Below are 18836 nucleotides of genomic sequence, written 5' to 3'. Positions count from 1 at the left end.
CCAATTTTGTAGAGAAATCCCCCATTCCTGTGAGGATGATGCCTACTGACTTTGGGAAGAGGTGTTAGGTGATTCCATGCCCCATAATCCTCTATCAACAGACTCACTATTGTCTTCTGCTTGATTAAGGCATTTAAATTCAGAACAGCTGGCTCAGCAGTAGCTGTCCATATCACTCGCATACACACTGCTACATCTGGCATGATAGGGCCAATTATCACAACACAGCAGTTATGATATCAAAGATCAAAGCTGCCTTCAATTTCTAAAGGGACATCGAAAGACGCATGATCCGAGGCAATTACTAGTTTGTTACAAGCCTCTGAGATTAAATGGAAGAGAAGGCACTATAACGTAGATTGCCCCATCACGTGTCAAGTGGATCTGTATGTCAATAAATATGGGCCTCCCTGGATAAATAATGGTAGAGAATTTGTAGTTTTTGCTGTTCAGGGAATCCTAAAGGTTATCAGCAAACATTCATAACAGAGGCATTGGCTCTGTGTGTGTTTATGAGTGGAGCGCTGAAGAGGAGACGAGCCACTGCTATCTGTTTGACATTTCTGTCATTACTGGTATTTGAACTGCTGGGTAGCTCTGACAAATGCCATGGCTGTCACAGGCTCGATTTTAATTACACCGGTTTGAGGCGCGGGTTTGGGGTTAATTCAGGGGCACTTAGGTGAATTTAATTAGCTAGTGAGCACTCGGGTTTTGTGCCGTTAAACTCAACAAACCGCCCCGGTTTTTCTTGCTCGTGGCTTTTGATTTGTGCATTTAATACATGAGTCTCTATTAATGGGGTAGGGGGTTTAGAATTCAATACAACTTGGATTTTAAGGTTTCGCTGTATAAAATTATGTATTGTATTGTATTGCATATAAATAAAGTAGAGTATGTCAGTAGGAAGTGCTTTCATAGTGATACAGATGCTTAACAACAGCTTTGTAATTTAAGGAGTTGGATTTACAGGCCAGTTTTAACACATTAAGTGTTTGGAAATATGAAAAAAATAAAAGTATGACAAAAGAAAACCAAACAGTGAAAATAAATACTTGGCAACAAAAACATAGTTGCCTACATGAGAACATTTTCTACTCAAAAGAGAACAAGTATAATATCAGTTTTCAATTAAAGGAAACACAGAAGTACAGCACAGTACAGTCTTCAGGCAGTAGTATATCCGCGACACTCCGATTTCAGCTATAGCGCACTGACAATTTAAGATAATACAAAGTCCAGAGTGTCCAAGCAGCTCTCCCTGCATATGACAAGGCCATAGCAATGATTAAGTAGTTGGTACATTTTAATGAAAAGAAAGCCATCCGAGTGAAAGGTAATTTTAATTGAAATCTCCTTCTGTTTAATCACTTAACATATTCACAGAGGGGAGAGAAAAAGCCATTCCTAAGGAGATATCCGAGGTGAACGTGTGTTCAGTGAACAAGAAATTCGGTTTCACTTCATCAGACTGGTCTTTACCCCGGAGTGACTTGATGTAGTTTTTGTTGGCGTTTGCACGGTTAACTTTTCTGATATGACCCTATTCCCTGACACCCTCCACATCTCTTCTTTATACATTGTCCCTCAGCATCTTCACCAAAGACTAAAAGAACAGCACAGTTTGTAGCTGTTGTTGCTCACTTTTACGGCGTTCACGTCAACCACTTTACAGGAAATTCAAATTTTAAACACATTTGACTAAGAAACAACTAAGAAAAATAACAAAGGTAGTGTGCTGGAACCTTGCTGAGTTTAGTATCATTTTTATGGTCAAGGTTCGTCATTTAACAGCGGAATGTTTTACTATACAGTTCAAGCGCCTGGTAAGCACTGCAGAGTAGCAGCAGATTTAACTTCTTCCATAAATGTCTGAATAAAAAAAACATGATCCAGTGTGATATGATACCAAAAAACAATAATTTATTATCATTTATTTTGCAAAGATCACCATTATCACACATTTTACCTGGCTACAAATGTGCCAACTACGCATTACTTGAAATTAGACCATTGACATTGACTCAAAACAAATACAGGGATTGGTTTAAAATTTCCAATTTACAATATTTCAGTTAAAAATTAGGCATTTGGAATGAGTATACTGTACATGTAACTGGATTATAAAGTCTGTTGATAAATGGCAACCCATTCATTTCACCAGCTTAGGGTTTCAATGATCTAATATGCTGTGTTCTGAGTCCTGCTCAGTGGCAATCATCCTAACACATAATGTGGCCGCAAAACATTTTCCAGTTACAATAAACTCAAATTATACTATGCATAAATAAGGCTGAACAATACCTCTCTGTTGCAGTTTGGCAACACAAATGTTCTGTACCCAATTCCAATGAAGTTGGGACTTTGTGTAAAACGTAATTAAAAATGGAATACAATGATTTGCAAATCCTTTTCAACCTATATTCAATTGAATACACTACAAAGATACGATATTTAATGTTCAAACTGATAAACTTTATTGTTTCAGTGTTTTTTTTATAACTAATCATGACACTCACCTGTTTCCAGTTAACCTGTTCACCTGTGGAATGTTCCAAACAGGTGTTTTTGGAGCATTCCTCAACTTTCCTAGTCTATAATTTCCCCTGTCCCAGCTTTTTTGGAATGTGTTGCAGGCATCAAATTCAAAATGAGTGAATATTTGCAGAAAAAACAATAGTTTATCTGTTTGAACATTAAATATCTTGTCTTTGTAGTGTATTCAATTGAATATAGGTTGAAGAGGATTTGCATATCACTGTATTCTGTTTTTATTTACGTTTTGCACAATGTCCCAACTTCATTGGAATTGGGGTTTGTATCATTGATTCCGTTTTTGCTGTTAAGGCTATGCTGAGTAAAGGTGTATGTTGATGACGTAAAAATACTAGTATGTAAAAGCTATGAGCAGGTCCATATGTTGTTGAATATGTAGAAAAAAAACCTCAACATATTAAGGAAAAATAAAACTGAATAGAAAATAAATTTTATCAAAAGCTGAAAAACATACAAACAAAGCTGCAGCACTGGCAATGAGTCAGAATATTTTTGACTCTTGGGATGTCTGTGTCTTTAATGCGAAAAAAAAAATCTCATAAGTATAATATACTGTATATAGTACATAAATCCTGTGTCCACAAAGTTGTTTTTCAATTGACCAGTCAGTGTAGCAGCTTCTTAAGTATTTCACTGTAACATGAGGTATTGGAACTTTTAAAAGATGCTTTTATAAAATTGCTGATAATAAAAATGATATTAGCAAAAGTTATTTGAGTTGTTGACTTGAAATCTTTGCTCATACTAACAATTTACAATGTTTTAGAGATCTAAAACGTCCACAGAGATATGGCAGTTTGCAGTCAAACACATTCTTGCCATAGTTATGCTCAACCTTTTATTAGGAGCAAGATATACAGTACTAAGATTGCAATGTAAGATAATTTCCTATTTAAAGTGAAGAATTTATTTTACTGTATCTCAACTCTTTTTTCCAAGTTATCATCTTTTAAAGCTGAAATTTGTACCTTACTTTAACTTTTTTTAAGCTATCATAATTTCCTGATGTGTGTGGTAGACTTTGTGACTAGTTGGTCTTCTTGTCCATGTCTAAACACCAATAGTGTGAAACATAATCTCAACTACCTCTCAACAACATTGAGTGAGTTATTGATTTCAGCTTTAAAGGATAAGTAGATACGTTAATGAAAGAAGCATTTAAAAAGGAAGTGAAAGGCTGGAGACCCACTGATTCATTGCGTGTTACAATTGTATAGAAATTACACAACAGAAAACACTTAACTTGTCTTAAGATGCTCATACAACCATTTTGAGTTTTATGGATACAACATAAATATGAAAATAGAATTGAAAAGATAAAAATGTTTAGAGCGAAGTAATAAAATAATTATATAGTCATAATTTCATAGAAAAATGTTTGTCCCGCAGAGTGATGTGAAAAACAATACTGAAAAAGCATGAAGATAATCCCATGACACCACTGATAAATTCTTTACAAAATGCTTTTTGGGTTACAAAGTGTGAAAAATATTCCTATTGTCCTCATAAAAATGCCACATTTAACGAGGCAAGTATATTATACCGCATCGGGTAGAATGTGTGTGTTTTTTTCTTTTATACAGTAGTGACTGATAGGAAGGCGTTGTGCACCTTGGCTCCCTCAGGGGCCTTAGTACCATGAGTCATCAGCTCCTGGATGGTCATCCAGTTGTCCAGGATCTTCTTGTTGCGTTTCTTCATCATCTTCTTCTGGCTTAGCTCTATAATGCTGACTTCCTTGCGACCCTCGCTGCTGCTCTGAGGGTTCTCCTTCAAGCTTTCCAGCCGGCTACGCTGCATGAACTCTCGTCTTTTCCTCTGTTCTTTTGCTCTGACCAGGTGCTGCTTTCTTTCCTCTTTACTCCAGTACCTCCCCATCTTCATTTCACTCATTGCATCATCATCAGTGGTCATTCCCCCACTACGCTCCTCTTTAATCTTTAGGGCTCGCTCCCTCAGGATCTTGTCTCTCACAGGCCTCTTGGTGATGTAGCGCGTGCCGTCGCTGCGGATCTTGACCTTCCACTCCATCTTGGGCTCATTATTGGGCCTCTGAGGCTCTTTGCAGACACTGAGCAGGCTGAGCTGGCTCTGAGCGTACTCCACAGCTGAGCGCTGCTGGATCAGCTGCATGTAGCTCTGGTAGTGGCGGGCATGTGCTGGGATGTTGACCTGCCTCTGCTGGGAACTGTGGGATGGAGAGAAGTAAGGAATATGGGAAGCACGTGGCTTTAATTTGCCCCTGCTCTCCTCCTCAGCCTGAGTTGTCTGGTTCGACTCAGAAGGATTGCTGTATTCATGGCTGCTGCCTCCCCCTGGGACTGAAGCAAGGCATGCTGGGATGGGGCTTGGGCTAAGAGAAGAACCAGTGGCAAGGCTGCTGCAGAGGTTCCTCTGGTTGGTGAGACTAACCATCCTCTGGAGCGAGTGCTCCGGCGAGCGGTCCATTGCCAGAGGAGTGCTTCGTGAACTCTCAGCCGTGTTATAGGCACTGGAGCTGTCCTTGTCTGATTTCTCCAGCCTCTCATTAATGTCAGCCAGCTTACCCCTTGAGGGGTCACTTCGATGGAAGCTTTGGTTTTTGGTTGAGGGTGCAGAGTGGCCTGTGGAGGGAGACTGCTGGCCCTTACGAAGGTTATGGGCCTGCATAATGTTCTGACATTCCAGTTCGATGCTGCGCAGTTCCTCATTGAGCATACGTAGCTCATGTTGTACGCCGCCCTGCTCTCCCATGTTGCACTCAATGGTGCTGCGGCGGCTGTAGAACAGATCGTACTCACCGCTGTTACGTATCTGACACTTCAGCTCCAAGAGCTGCTGGAAACGATCACCCTCCGTCTCATCATCGTCCTCATCCTCTTTGTCCTCCAGCCGCATGGAGCCGGTGGCATGGTGTGTGTCCCGATTGTCTCTCAGGCACTGGGACAAGCGTCTCTGTATGTGTGCTAGGACATTATGCTCTGAGCTCTCCATTCTGTCTTTTATACTCAGTACGCTATCTTTATGATGAGGGAGTGTTGAGCAGGTTGGCTTGTCGTCTTCTGCTCTCTGAAAACAATAAGATGACAAGACCAGCCTGAAATACTTTTTATAGATCTCTGGCAATTACATTATGGTACACTTCTTTCTTTTAATGAGCCACATAAGGATACATTTTTATTATCGTATTAATCTATGGCACTTACTGGAAACTGTATGTGTATGTATGTAAGCCTGTTTTGATTATTAGTGTGTGTAAGTATGTTTTCAAGTTATTTGCAAGTAACCTTGCAAATATGTTTTAAGTGATAAAAAAATGATACCCTGGTGTTTTCTTATATAGTTTCCTGTTTGACCTTCCTTTTTATGGAATAAGGACAGAAAACAACAAAAAGTTACCAGAACTACAGAATTTAAGAGTTCAAGAAGTGCAACCCTATTCTGCATTCTCCTGAAGGATTACATATGCTGTTGTGCGTAACTGTTATACAGCTCTGTTACTTGAGGGATTGTTTCTGATGTCTTTGAAGTTCCATTTATATGGATTTTTGTAGTTTGCTATTCTCCCAACAAAACAGAATTCTAAATTATGATTACTAATGTTTGGAATTTAAATTGTTCAACGGTCCCCTTCCATAAATATTCATCATCATTATTTTATATTCATATTTCAAAGGGCAAAGTTAGTTTTCACTGTTTTGCAAAGAAAGTCAATGAAGAGTTTGATTTAATCTCTGCCACCAGCTTGATCTGTAGTGATTTCGAGGAACAGGTTAATATTGACTGTGAGTAATGACCTAACACGGTAAAAGCAATTATTGGTCAATCTGATGGTATATGATGTTCGTAAGATATTACGGTCTGTCAATCAGGGGGAAGGTTACCTTAAATCTATTGCTTTGTGACTCACTAGTATTTTGGAGCCTTTATTATTGTTGAACAGAGCAAATACAAAGAAACAGGCTTTCCAGAGTTTCTTAAACCCAGATAACAATGCTTTGTTATTCTCTCGCTAATCCAGTTACGCAAAGCATGTTTTGCTGCTGTCTGACCTGCTCATTCTCCTGCTCCTCCTGTAAGGCAGCCAATTCCATCTCCTCTCTCTGCTGCTCCTCCAACATTTCCATCTTCAGCTGCTCCAGGAACTCACTGTGCTCATCATCCAGCCAGGCCTCCTCCAGCTAAGGGTGAATGAAAGAAAGCATATGGAGAGAGAGAAAGAGGCGAGTGTTATTTGTTAAGTCCTAAAGCTTGTGGCGACACGGTGTCTCAAAAACAAATAGTTGGGTGTTCCAAATGGGATTTTCAAAAATAAAAAAATAAATAAAAAAACACCAGGCATGGTTTTGAAATAAGAAACCACAAGCATCACTATGATGCTGTGTTTGACTGATATGCAGTTAACCTTTTTCTTAACCAACAAATGGCCACCCCTCATCTTTAAAACATGCATTCTAATCTTAAAATCAAGCCAATACAATGTAATGGACATAAGACTGCCACCTTTGACCTATTTGCTCCACACCATCCATCATTTGTTTGTCTGCTCGATGTGAACCAAGTGGGATCCATATCTGAAGACTTCAGATTTACTACTGAGAGACACATTTAATTACAAAGAGTCTACTATTGCTCCTGGCTCATCTGCACTGCGGCAGAGTCCTTTTACTTATTCGCCATCGGCCTTGGGCCTGAACTCACTCCACATTAGCATGCCATTAGCTTTTATGGCTTACCGTTGGAAGTCAATTACAGTGGCGCTACATAAAAATAAAACATGATGAGGTGTCTCAGTGGTGGCTTCTACTCGGAGTGGTTGTAGCTGTGGGGAGGGTTGGCTTCCCCAGACTGCTAAGGTTTACTCTGAGCAAATATAATGTAAATGACAAACCAAAAGTCAGTGGCTGAAATATACAGTATGTCATTGTGAGGGAACTGTGTAGTAAATTCTAACCTGCATCTCAGGTCTGGCAACCAGCAGTACGATGTTCCTACTCTCGTCATTGGAGAGTGCAGCCATTGCTTCCTCTCTGTCTTGTACATCTTGGCCATTAATCTAAATGACATGCAAACATGATTAGAACACTCACTATTAAGTCAGACACAAGAAAACATGTATTCTATACACAACAGAAAACATTTAAAAACAGGCGCATGCACACTGAGGGCAACTTCATTCTCTCCAATACAAAAGCCCTTCAAGTACCACGATAAATGAGGCACTGCACAAAAATGCCTTATTTTCCTGGGGAAATTGTAAACACTCTGATGCTCTCTAATATGAAGCAGGACCCAGCAGTGATTATGAATGGGACAGTGGCCGTGGGCCGACCGAGCTGTTGTGTTCACCAAAGTATCCGGCCGCGCACATGCATCTAGCCGTACAATTAACTGGCCACTGACAGGGGGCGTCCATCTTTTTGCAGGCAGAGTAATGGCCCTGTCACTGGTGGATAATAGTGCCAGAGTACTGGTCTGCCTCACAAACACACATACACGCGCATACTCCTGGCTCAAATCAGTCACACATGGTAGACACCGGCAGACAATTAGAAGTAAACAGTTCTTATGCCCCACGCATCAAATAATCACTTGCTCAGACTATTTATTTTCATAGATCTTCACTTCTGTTAAAATAGGTAATTGCCTATTTGTGGTATCAAAGGTGACCTATCTCAGTACACTACGTTCAATTGCTAATCTGCAGCTAAAGCTACACTATTAATATTTTTTATATATACAATGGATCAAATAATGTGTAGTCTCTATGTAATAAAGGGAAAAGCCCCAAAAAATTATCTTTAAAAAAAAAAAATAATGTGTAATCTGAAAGATGTTTATAGTGACGAACCCACAGAGAATCATCACCCAACTCTGTGGTGAACGTAGTTGGCATCTAGAAAGCTAGCAAGCCTTATCTTTTATTTTCCTCAGGAATTGGTGGTGACCAAAACAGAATTTTAAATACAGTAAATATTAAACTTATATTCATCAGGTGGCTAAACGCACAGCTCCAAGTAAAGGAAATGTTGCTCTGTCTGCTGAATTTTAAGTAGGCAATTGTTTGCCATAAGAATTTAATAAGGTGATAATATACTTTACACATTACAATTAGAGGCTATTAATTGTCCAAACAAAAACAATAATTACCCACAGAGGCAACTCTAAACTGTACAGCCCTCAGCCCTTACAACTGCTGCTTGTCGGCAGCAGAATTCCTCTGAATCTCAGACCTGAAGATGAAGCTAGGGGCTAATAACAGTCATAGCCTCTCAGCCCTATCCCACAGGAGGCAGTGAGCTGCAGCACAGCGCCATCCTGAACCAGAACTCTTAAAAAAAACAAACATTGGTGCTGAGTCGGTAACGAAAACAGGCAGGGGGGCATTTCTCCCCCTCTCACAGTCACAGCGGGGGCGAGTTCCCCCTTTAATGTGCTGCCATTAAAAATGAATGGGCTCTCATGCTGGGAGACAGTGGTTGAGTGTGACAAAATAAAAGCGTGTTTTTATGTTGAATCAAATGAGAGCTAGTGTATAGGGGGACAATAAGAGAGAATGTCCTACTGTACCTGTAAAATGCGATCCCCCTCTCTGATGCGGCCATCTCTGGCAGCGATGCTGTTTGGACTGATCTGTGACAATAGAGGGAACAAAATAATGCCTTAAAACACTTTCAATCCTTATTCAAGATAATCAAAAAGTGGCTGAAAATGTTTTAACTCATTATGAAGACATCCCCGAGCTAGACATGTCTAGACTGTTAATAACGTGAGCAACATACAATAGGTGTGCTGTCATGGGAAGACTTTGGTCAGTTTTCAAAGGCATTTTAACCCTGAGCATTCACCTTCATCATTTAAATCCTCAATTGTACCTGCCTCAGTTGCTATATTGTGGCAGGTTTCTATAGACAAGCCTGTGGATACAGCATTTACAGCCTGTAACTCAGCCTCAATGCATGATGTCCCTGTTCCTCCTGTAACTAATGCCAGTGAACAAGGGGGCAGGATACTCTTTCATCGACCAATCAATCGGTGTCTGGGGCCATTCGTTTCAATTTCTTCTAACAGGCGGGATTTCTGGAGATGGTGAGGTGCTGTGGCACTCCATCTTCATGATAGTCCACTCCTACACAGAGGAACACTCATTGAACTGGGAGGAAGGTCACCAGACAGGAATGGAGGGAACAGAGGAAATTGAATGTAATCTTTCTGCAGTTATGGGGAGACCTAAACCCTGAGTAATCTACAACTGGAAACTGAAATATAGTAACATTTTGGAATGTATTACTTGATGAAGATATCACTGTGAGTGGTGAAATGGCTGTGGTTACATTTTTGCCACACAGCAAGAAGGTTTTGGGTTTGACTTTCTGACTGTGTTTGAACAGTGGGAAGAAGATGTGAGAAAACTGATCTGGAGGAAATATAAACAAAGAGAGTGAAGATGGACAGAAAACTTTGAATTTCCTGTTAGTGTGAATGAGTGTCAGTTGACCCTGCAATAGACTGGTGACCTGCCCAGGATGGAGTCTGCCTTTTTGCCTTATGCAGGCCCCCTGCGCCCCTGAATAGAATTAAACAGGGATAGAAAATGAATGGACTTAACAGAATGGACTTTTAAATTGTTTAACCACTGTACTGTGAGACACAATAGAAACAAAGGGAAAAAAACTAAACTAGCAGCACAGTATAGACAATATGGCCATTCATCAAGTGCTACAAAGTTGGGAAATTAAGCTTGTTTTAAAATGACCTTGCATTGTTCTTAACTCCATGTTGATATGCTCTCGCTACTTATGCAAGATCAGAGTAACACCTCCTGTAACACATCCTGTATACAGTGACATTCAGCCACCTCATCTAAATGCAGCACACACCTTTAAGCTCTACTTTTTTCAAAATGAACACTTAAGGATGCTGCCAAGAGCCACGGATGCAGTGATTTATATTCTGCTCAGCTCTCAAAGCGAACATCTTGCAGGGTCCGAGTCAACTTCAAACGATTCGGAGAGAAAGTTGAGCAGAATGGAGAACAGTATTTTCTATGCTTTCAAGTGGGAGATAATGGATGCAAGAGTCTTTTTGCTAATGTGTATCTCACAGCTTGATTATTGGTGTCAGCTGTCTGGAAAGGACTAGATGAACAACTCAGAAAAGACCTGAAAGGGTTTAGGTTTTTTCTGTCTTGGTCATTTCCTGTCGGTACCTGACATTGTAGTCATGCAGTTAGAACATTGCCAAATTGTCCAAACAAGTAATGTGTGGTTGATGAAAGAGTTCAATTTTAATGTAACTATATACCCAATAGAGAACCTGCTTTGCTCACATGAATACCAAAGTAAATCATAAATTGGAAGATGAATATTAAATGTCACAAATGATTTAGTCATGAAAATGTTGTGTTCTCAGTTGTTTTAGGCATTTTACTGAGGCACTGATCTAGCCATGATAATTGTTGGTTTCTACAACGGTGTATGATATGTAAATGTGAGACTTCAAAGAACTGAAATATAAAGAACTATGTAGTAATATGCATATACTGTACCTTTGCCCCAAGAGTATTCTTTTTTTTTTCAATTTTCAAACAGCTAGCAGTCCTAACTGTGCCATAAAGAAAAAAAGCTAGCAGGAGGTAGATACATTTATGTTGCATGTTTTTTACAGTATCTCCAGGAGCAAAGCAGAGCGGGGAAAGATAAAAGAGAGATTATTCTGTTTACAGAGTTCTCCAATGAAAAACTAAGTTAGTGCTTCCTCATGGCAAACTAAGTTGGAAGATGCAGCGCTCATGGTCATATATGAAGAAAATTACTCCCTTTCAATACAAGTCATCCAAGTCTATCATCTTGAAGGAGAAGTTATCTACTCACCTCACTGACATAGATGGCCACATCCTCCTCTTCATCTGTTCTGTAGCACAGAGTTAGCCCCAACTTCTCTTGGCTGTTGAGTCGACACAATTCCACTTCCTATGTACATATGGAATAAAATGTATAAAATGTAAAAAAACGAAGAGTCATGAATGCCGGGCACAGCATTGCTTTGAGCTCAATGTTGTCGTCTGCATAGTCACAAGAATGACGATGCTAATGTTTACTAAGTGTAAAGTTTAATGATTTGTTTTTATGAATGTCTGTTCCAATTTCAAAGCAATCCAATTGGTGCACCGACAGACGGACATTGCCATCCCCGGAGCGAAAGCAAGTTGGACATTTAAGGATATAGGAGGACACTGAAAGTTTTACCACAAGGTCCATTTAGTAGCTGTTCTGGAGTTCTTGCTCACATCACGCAATCTTCATTCAGAGATAGAACTTGCAAAATAAGTTGCTATGAAATTGTTGGATAAAATTCAGTTTTTTAACACTTCACACCATCGTGGCAGATAAATCCGTTAAGTGCTCAGAACAATAAATGAACTACAGTTCTATAACGACTGCACAATCTCCATCTACCAAGGAAGATTGAGTGATATGACTGAAAGCTCCACAATAGCTACTATACCAATTGTTTGTATTGTTTGCCGACATAGAGTATGTCTGTAACCTTTAATGAAGCAACTGAAACTGATCTGAGACACCAAATGTATTTGGATACACTTACCATAAAACACAAATCTTGATGCACAACAATGGCTACACAAAGACTAAGTTCTTCGCTATAGATCAAATAATGTTTTTCAAGTTTCAGCACAAAAACTGACTTGTTTTTGAGATGCTTATTGAGTGTGGATTGCCAACTCTTGTCTAAGGTTTTTGAGTCTGAAAGTGTTTGATCATGAAAGACATTCCCAGCTCGCAGAGTTTGATCGGTGGGGCTTTGATAAATGCCAGAGGACCTCAAGTGTTTTTCTTTCAAGCTTTTGCCAAGTTGTAGAATGTTAGACTATAAATAAACTATAATTATGCTAATGCTACCAGATATACATATTTGGAGCACTACAGTATTCCTCATCTTCCCTTGGGGAGAGATCAACAAAACTATTGACTTACAAATCAGTGGTCGTCAAATTTCCCACAAGCCTCTTGGAACACAGCAAAGCACCCTGGCGTCAACATGAATTCTTAATTTAAGTTCATAAATACAAACAAACAGAAAGTGAGATTTGATTAACTGCAGCTAGAACTTGAGTGAGTGGCAGCCCCCCTTCATCTACTATTAAAAGTATGTTGTGAATATGAAACCAAACACAACTTCCAATTTCTTCCAAGCTTGCAGACAGTTTATGCACATAAACCACTTTACACTCTCGGTTTCCACACAACAAAAGTGCAGCCAAACAGCAAACAGCACAGGCCTGTGCTTCATCTCTAAATGCTGAAACATATCAAGGGTGTTGTGGGGAATCAAGTGTGAAATGGCCTCTCCTCCAAAGTCTTCATTAGAGCAGAAACACACCAACTCTCAGCAGCAGTAGTGAGATGGTTGAGTGGAGAGGAGGATAGAGGCGGTGGTGAGGGCTCTGGTGGGGCTCACAGGGGCCTCACACAAACAGAGAGATTAATTTCCTCTGTGACAAGTGTGGGTTGGCTGGTTACACGTACCAGGGCTTTGCAGGACAAGGGGAGGGTGAAGTCTGACCATGGTGAGATGCGGGGAAGATGGGGAAAAGGCCAATACCACTGCCACAGAGTCACCACCTGCTGCCTCTGACTACACCTCCTAAGCTGTTTATGACACACACACACGCACGCACACACACACACACACACACACACACACACGCATGCACACACGTGCACACACACACACACACACACACACACACACACACACACACACACACACACACACACACACACACACACACACACACACACACACACAGTTCTCATTGTTGTCCTCCCCTGCCACTCATTTTTTCACTACCTCTGCTTTTCTTACACATTGACAGTTCATTGAGGTGTTTTTGGACCAGGGAGCTGGGCTACACAAACTTTCATACACAATTATACACAAAAAGTACTTCCTGCATCCCTGTACAATACCTATACTTACACACAAGTGTATTCAGCAAAGCGCACACATTCGCACAGACACAGAGAAAAAGAGCTGAAGAAAAACGACATCATCTGAGCTTTGTCGTTTTATCTTTCTCGACAGCCTCCACCTGACGGGGAGCTCAGATCTTTAATTGACTGTCTCAGAAGCGATGACAACTTCAAATCCCGGCTGATATTTTAAGAATAAGAAGGAAAAGGCTTTGGTGCAGACTACCTATACAAAGTTAGCTACAAAAATGAGCCATTAGCTATATTAAAAATATCACCAATGAGCAACCACCCTTATTGTTGGTGTAGAGATTATTAAAGCAGCACATCTGATGCAACAAAGCAGTCATGGAGGTAATGGGAGCTACGGAGACAGCTCACATCTTGCATGCTAATATGATGTGAGAAGTCGTGGGATATCTGTTGGAAATATTGAAATCACAAGCAATGTATCTGAGCCTTCTGTCTAAAAATAATCCACACAAATTAATTGCTGAGACTGAGGCAAAGTAGAGGTGTGAGCAGGTACTACATCATCCCTATGTGGCTCTGTGGAACAAGCCCAAAGTTACTTCTGACTAATTAATGGTAAGATAGAGTGCAGTAGACCTATGGCTAAATGATCAGAGAAAATAGATTTCTACAATTACTGCATGTTGGATGAAACATCAACCGTGTGTGTGTGTGTGTGTGTGTGTGTGTGTGTGTGTGTGCAGCACACATTTGACCCTTTTTCTTTACCAGTTCTTTTACTTTCTTGTTTTAAGACAATATTGTGTGGAGAAAACACCCACTCACTCACTCACACTCAGATGCCACAGTAAAAAGAGGTTGTCTCCTGATCCATCAAATGCACATTCACCAATCTCTGTCTCTCCTCATCTTTTTATTTTTTTTCTCTATTTTCTAGGCGAGCTCTCTGCCTCTCAGGCAGGAGATTGCAGCGTGGCACAGGGACGAGGGCTGACAGTGAATTAATGACAGCGATGGCGTGATTAGGGAGAAGATTGCTGCCCACCATCAAAGCACATTGGATGCTGTCATAATAATCGCGCCTTTGATTACCAGTAATTGAAAAAGCATTCACAAATGCATGGATGGCTACCACTGACAGAAAGAGAGGAAATACTTTCTCTGAGCTTGGAGTACTCTGCTTCTTCAGAACTCACTGAAACTAATCAAAGGAATGGTTACTAACATGGTGTTGTGGCCACATACAGTACACATCAAGAGATCCTAGGAAATGTATGATGTTTCTGTATGAAATTGTGTGTTTCATTAATCCAAACAAGCCAACCATCAGGGAGAACATTATAGGCTACTGTGCTTAGTCCAGTGTTTGTGGCTGGTTTATGGGTGGCAAAAAAATGTCTTGCCTTCTCCTAGAGAATAAACAATTAAATTGGCTGAGCTACAATATACTGTACATTTTCACTCATTTTAATTAAGGTTTTTGAGATAGTAGAGGGAGGGAGACATAGTTGGCGAGTTGCTGTGGAGAACGTTATGGTGGAATTCGACTGTCAGTCCCTATTGAGTATATATATATATATATATATACAGTAAAGTATTAAAGGTTGCTGGGAAACATCAGAATATGGTAGGTTGCTGCTTTTGTCAGTTGCTGTCAATGCTGGCTTATTTTCAGTGTTTAAGACTCTCTAGCAAGAGCGTTAAGTCGAGACTGTGACTTTCATAGCGAAATGACTGTTCAACTATGGAAATTGGCCTTTACAGATGTGCCTGGTTTCATTTCAGTCAGACTCAGACTTGGATTTAATTACTGTGGTATGAAATGTGGTGCTTCCTTTCACACTACATAGATAGGACAGTGATACTCTTCCTGTCTGCAGTCTTTCATGAACATGTGCTCTTGTAAAAACCCATTTATGTTATGTGTACACATGAGTCTAGCTGGCTGCACTAACTTGGTTTATCTAATATTTTACTCCATTTATATTTTAAGAATTTTGCCCCAGAAAACCAACAGTAACCTTCCTACATTAACCTGCTTTAATTTTTTTGGCCAATTGGGGGAAGCACAGTAGGCTGTAAACTGTAAAATATCTGTATCTTGAACAACTGCTAAATGCTCCACTGTTCACCAGCTAGGTGCTAACTTTGTCTGTCTGCTGTTTGGCGCTCAACAGGTTGAGTATGGAGGGTTTATCAAACCTGTTTCGCTGAAAACAGCTGCCTGCTGTGGCCGTCAGTCTGATGTCTGAATACAGTCTTTAGTTTGGATAGAGACGAGCAGTATATGTGGTGTCCTTTTAAGTACAGGAAAATAAAAATCCTGTGTTTTCACACAAACCCAGACAGCTTTGAAATAAACAGTATGAGTATACTATGAATGTGGAACTCCGCGGCATCTGGCATCTCTCCACCTCATCAACCACTGTACTCCAGGACTCTCACATGTTGATTACCCTAACAGAAACATCAATGTCCTGCTGTATTAGAAAGGTGAATTAGATTTAGATGGTTTATCTGTGATGTGATGGCAAACTGCCCTCCCCCACTGTGTATTTTCATCTGACAAAAAGGTAATATAAAGAAATGTCTTTCCTTCATTCTCTTTCGTCTCATTCAGCGGGGAGTGAGGGATCAGGTTGAATCTGAAAGTGGCTTTTGAGCTATTGCCTACATCTCCCTCACAGCGTTTTCAGTTGACATACAGTAAGTGGGGCTGCATTAGCTTGATATGTAACTCACCGAGCATGAAATAAAAAAAACGGTACAGGCCACAAAGCATACACAGAATAATAGGATTTGTTAATACCAATGAGGCATAAAGAGAGGCTTTAATATATTATATTTGTTCTGATTTGACACTGGGATCCAAGCGGTTGCACAAATCTTTTTAGGATGTGAAGACACAGCTCGAGCTCAGTGGGTGGAAGCGTTCAGAACAAATTCAAATAAAGCAAATGTAAGGAGGAAGGGGTGAGCAATCATCATACATCAGACCAGACGGAGCCCTCGCCGGCAATATGCTTGCACTTCAATGACTCGGAAATAAAGAATATTGGACCAAAGCAGAGAGCAGAGACAGGTCTGTTTATCTCTTCCTGTCACAGTTGAATCAGTGCATCTGTATGTATCCATCTGTATGTGTCAGAGATCAACATCCTTAGAAACATCACCTACTCCACCTGCTCCTGTTACTTACACTCCTGTTAAGATACAGAAGCAAAGAAATGTGTTTCCACATTTATTTCCTACTAGCACCTGCCACACACACACACACACACACACACACACACACACACACACACACACACACACACACACACACACACACACACACACACACACACACACACACACACACACACTTTAATTGGGTTTGATTGATCTCAGAGTGAGTTTGCAAGCTTTTTCTTCCAGAGTTATAAAAACAATTAGCAATTCTTAGGTAACACCAACAACATTGTCTTTTTACCTTGTAGGAAAACAAAATATGGAGGCATGACATCATTGCCAATGGAAGCTTTGGCTTTTTTCAAGCTGTCTGCAATGTGGCTCATCATCTGTCGCTACTGTCCAACCTTGGATCGGCCTGTAGAGTCACTTAGTGTTTGGGCCCTTCCACCAATTGCTAACCATATTTAAAGGGGTGATAGAATGCAAAACTGATTTTACCTTGTCATAGTTGAATAATGACAGTTTAGTGGGTAACTAGGACATACATAGAACCTCTAAATCCCATTGACACCTCTTTTCTCTGCAAATCTCACTATTTGAAACTGCCTCTGAAAACAGGCGAATCTCAACAAGCCCCATAGTTGACGTCAACTATTGCGGCTCCTATTGCGGCTCCTCTCCTAGTCTTTCTCTTTGTCACGCCCCAACATTTGCATAAGCTACACAACTGACCTGAGATCAGTTAGTCTTCTGAATCTAGGCCAGGCAGATCTCAGAAATTGTATACATTGTTCATATGCTATTTTACCATTAAATTCACTTCTGAGACTTTTTTATGCGAGAAATCAACTATGTAGAGGTCAAATATGGGCCGTTTTACGAAAATTGATGTCTAATTGCAAATTTTGTCCGACTGTGTGTCGGAGTTCAGAGGCTGGTGCTGCCTGTGTAGCTGCCTCGCCGCCTGGCCTGCCTTCCTTCACAGACCCCGACCTGCTATGACGTAGATGGAGCTCAGTCACGGCTGGCAACCCACAGCACTCCATACCCGCGCAAAGTCACCGTTTTGGGCTAATGGACTACGAAATACCACTGCTCTGACAGAGCTCCAGGGCCTCCAACTCCCGTCTTCCTGCTAGCTAAATGCCCGGTGTATGTGAGTGAAAGCGCGGTCAGCGAGCTTGTTACGCCAGCATTCTCTCACCACAGGTTCCAGTTACTCTTTTAATGTGTGTAATTATAATGTGTTGAGTTGTACTTACAAACTGTAAATATACTTGAATTACGCTAACTATCTGTGATTTGTAGCTAGGATTTAAGGGACAGTCACAGCTAACAAAACACCTAGTCTTCACTAATATTAATTAACTTGAAATCGGACACCGTTGTTAGGTTTATAAGACATTTAGTTAGATGTTGTGTAAGTGGTGTGACGAAATTCAAACTGTAAATATACTCGAATTAAGGCGAAAAGGAAGCTAACTATCCGCGATTTGTAGCTAGGATTGAAGGGACAGTCGCAGCTAACGAAACACCTAGCTAGTCTTCACAAATATTAACTTGAAATCGGACACCGTTGTTAGGTTTATAAGACATATAGTTAGATGTTGTGTAAGTGGCGTGACGAAATTCAAACTGTAAATATACTCGAATTAAGGCGAAAAGGAATCTAACTATCCGTGATTTGTAGCTACACATAGCTAGGATTGAAGGGACAGTCGCAGCTAATGAAACTTGAAATCGGACACAGTTGTTAGCTTTATAAGACCTTTAGTTAGATTTTGTATAAGTGGCGTGACATGTGTGTAGGCCATTTAGCTAGCAGGAAGAGGGGAGTTGAAGGCCCTGGAGCTCTGTCAGGGCAGCGGTGTTGGTAGTCCCTGCTGTGGGCTGCCAGCCGTGATGGAGCTCCAAGTACCTCATAGCAGGCCGGGGTCTGTGAAGGAAGGCAGGCCGGGCGGCGAGGCAGCACCGGCGGGCGGCGAGGCAGCACCAGCGGCTTAACTCCGACACACAGTCTTACCAAATTTGCAATTAGCCATCAATTTTCGTAAAACGGCCCATATTTGAGCTTTATATAGTTGATTTCTCGCTTAAAAAAGTCTCAGAAGTGAATTTAATAATGAAATAGCCCGACAAACAATGTATAACTTTGCAGTG

The 18836-nt window shown here is 40.6% G+C and overlaps 1 protein-coding gene across 2 annotated transcripts in view; it reads right to left on the bottom strand.

Annotated features, from left to right (window-relative positions):
- Positions 1-2776: 2776 nt before the first annotated feature.
- Positions 2777-18836, bottom strand: part of LOC120563348 (PDZ domain-containing RING finger protein 4-like) — an 84481-nt gene continuing 68421 nt past the window's right edge. For both annotated transcript variants that reach the window (XM_039807469.1, XM_039807468.1), the window contains exons 4-8: positions 11409-11507; positions 9106-9168; positions 7490-7591; positions 6588-6716; positions 2777-5604 (exon numbers count right to left, since the gene is read on the bottom strand). In XM_039807469.1, coding sequence (XP_039663403.1) covers positions 4132-5604; positions 6588-6716; positions 7490-7591; positions 9106-9168; positions 11409-11507 — 1866 coding nt within the window. In that variant the 3' untranslated portion in view covers positions 2777-4131. The remainder of the gene's footprint in view (positions 5605-6587; positions 6717-7489; positions 7592-9105; positions 9169-11408; positions 11508-18836) is intronic.

Source organism: Perca fluviatilis, chromosome 8 (assembly GCF_010015445.1).
Source record: "Perca fluviatilis chromosome 8, GENO_Pfluv_1.0, whole genome shotgun sequence".
NCBI classification, from domain to species: domain Eukaryota; kingdom Metazoa; phylum Chordata; class Actinopteri; order Perciformes; family Percidae; genus Perca; species Perca fluviatilis.
Note: the sequence above shows the minus strand (reverse complement) of the source record. Positions and strands in the feature narration are given on the sequence as shown.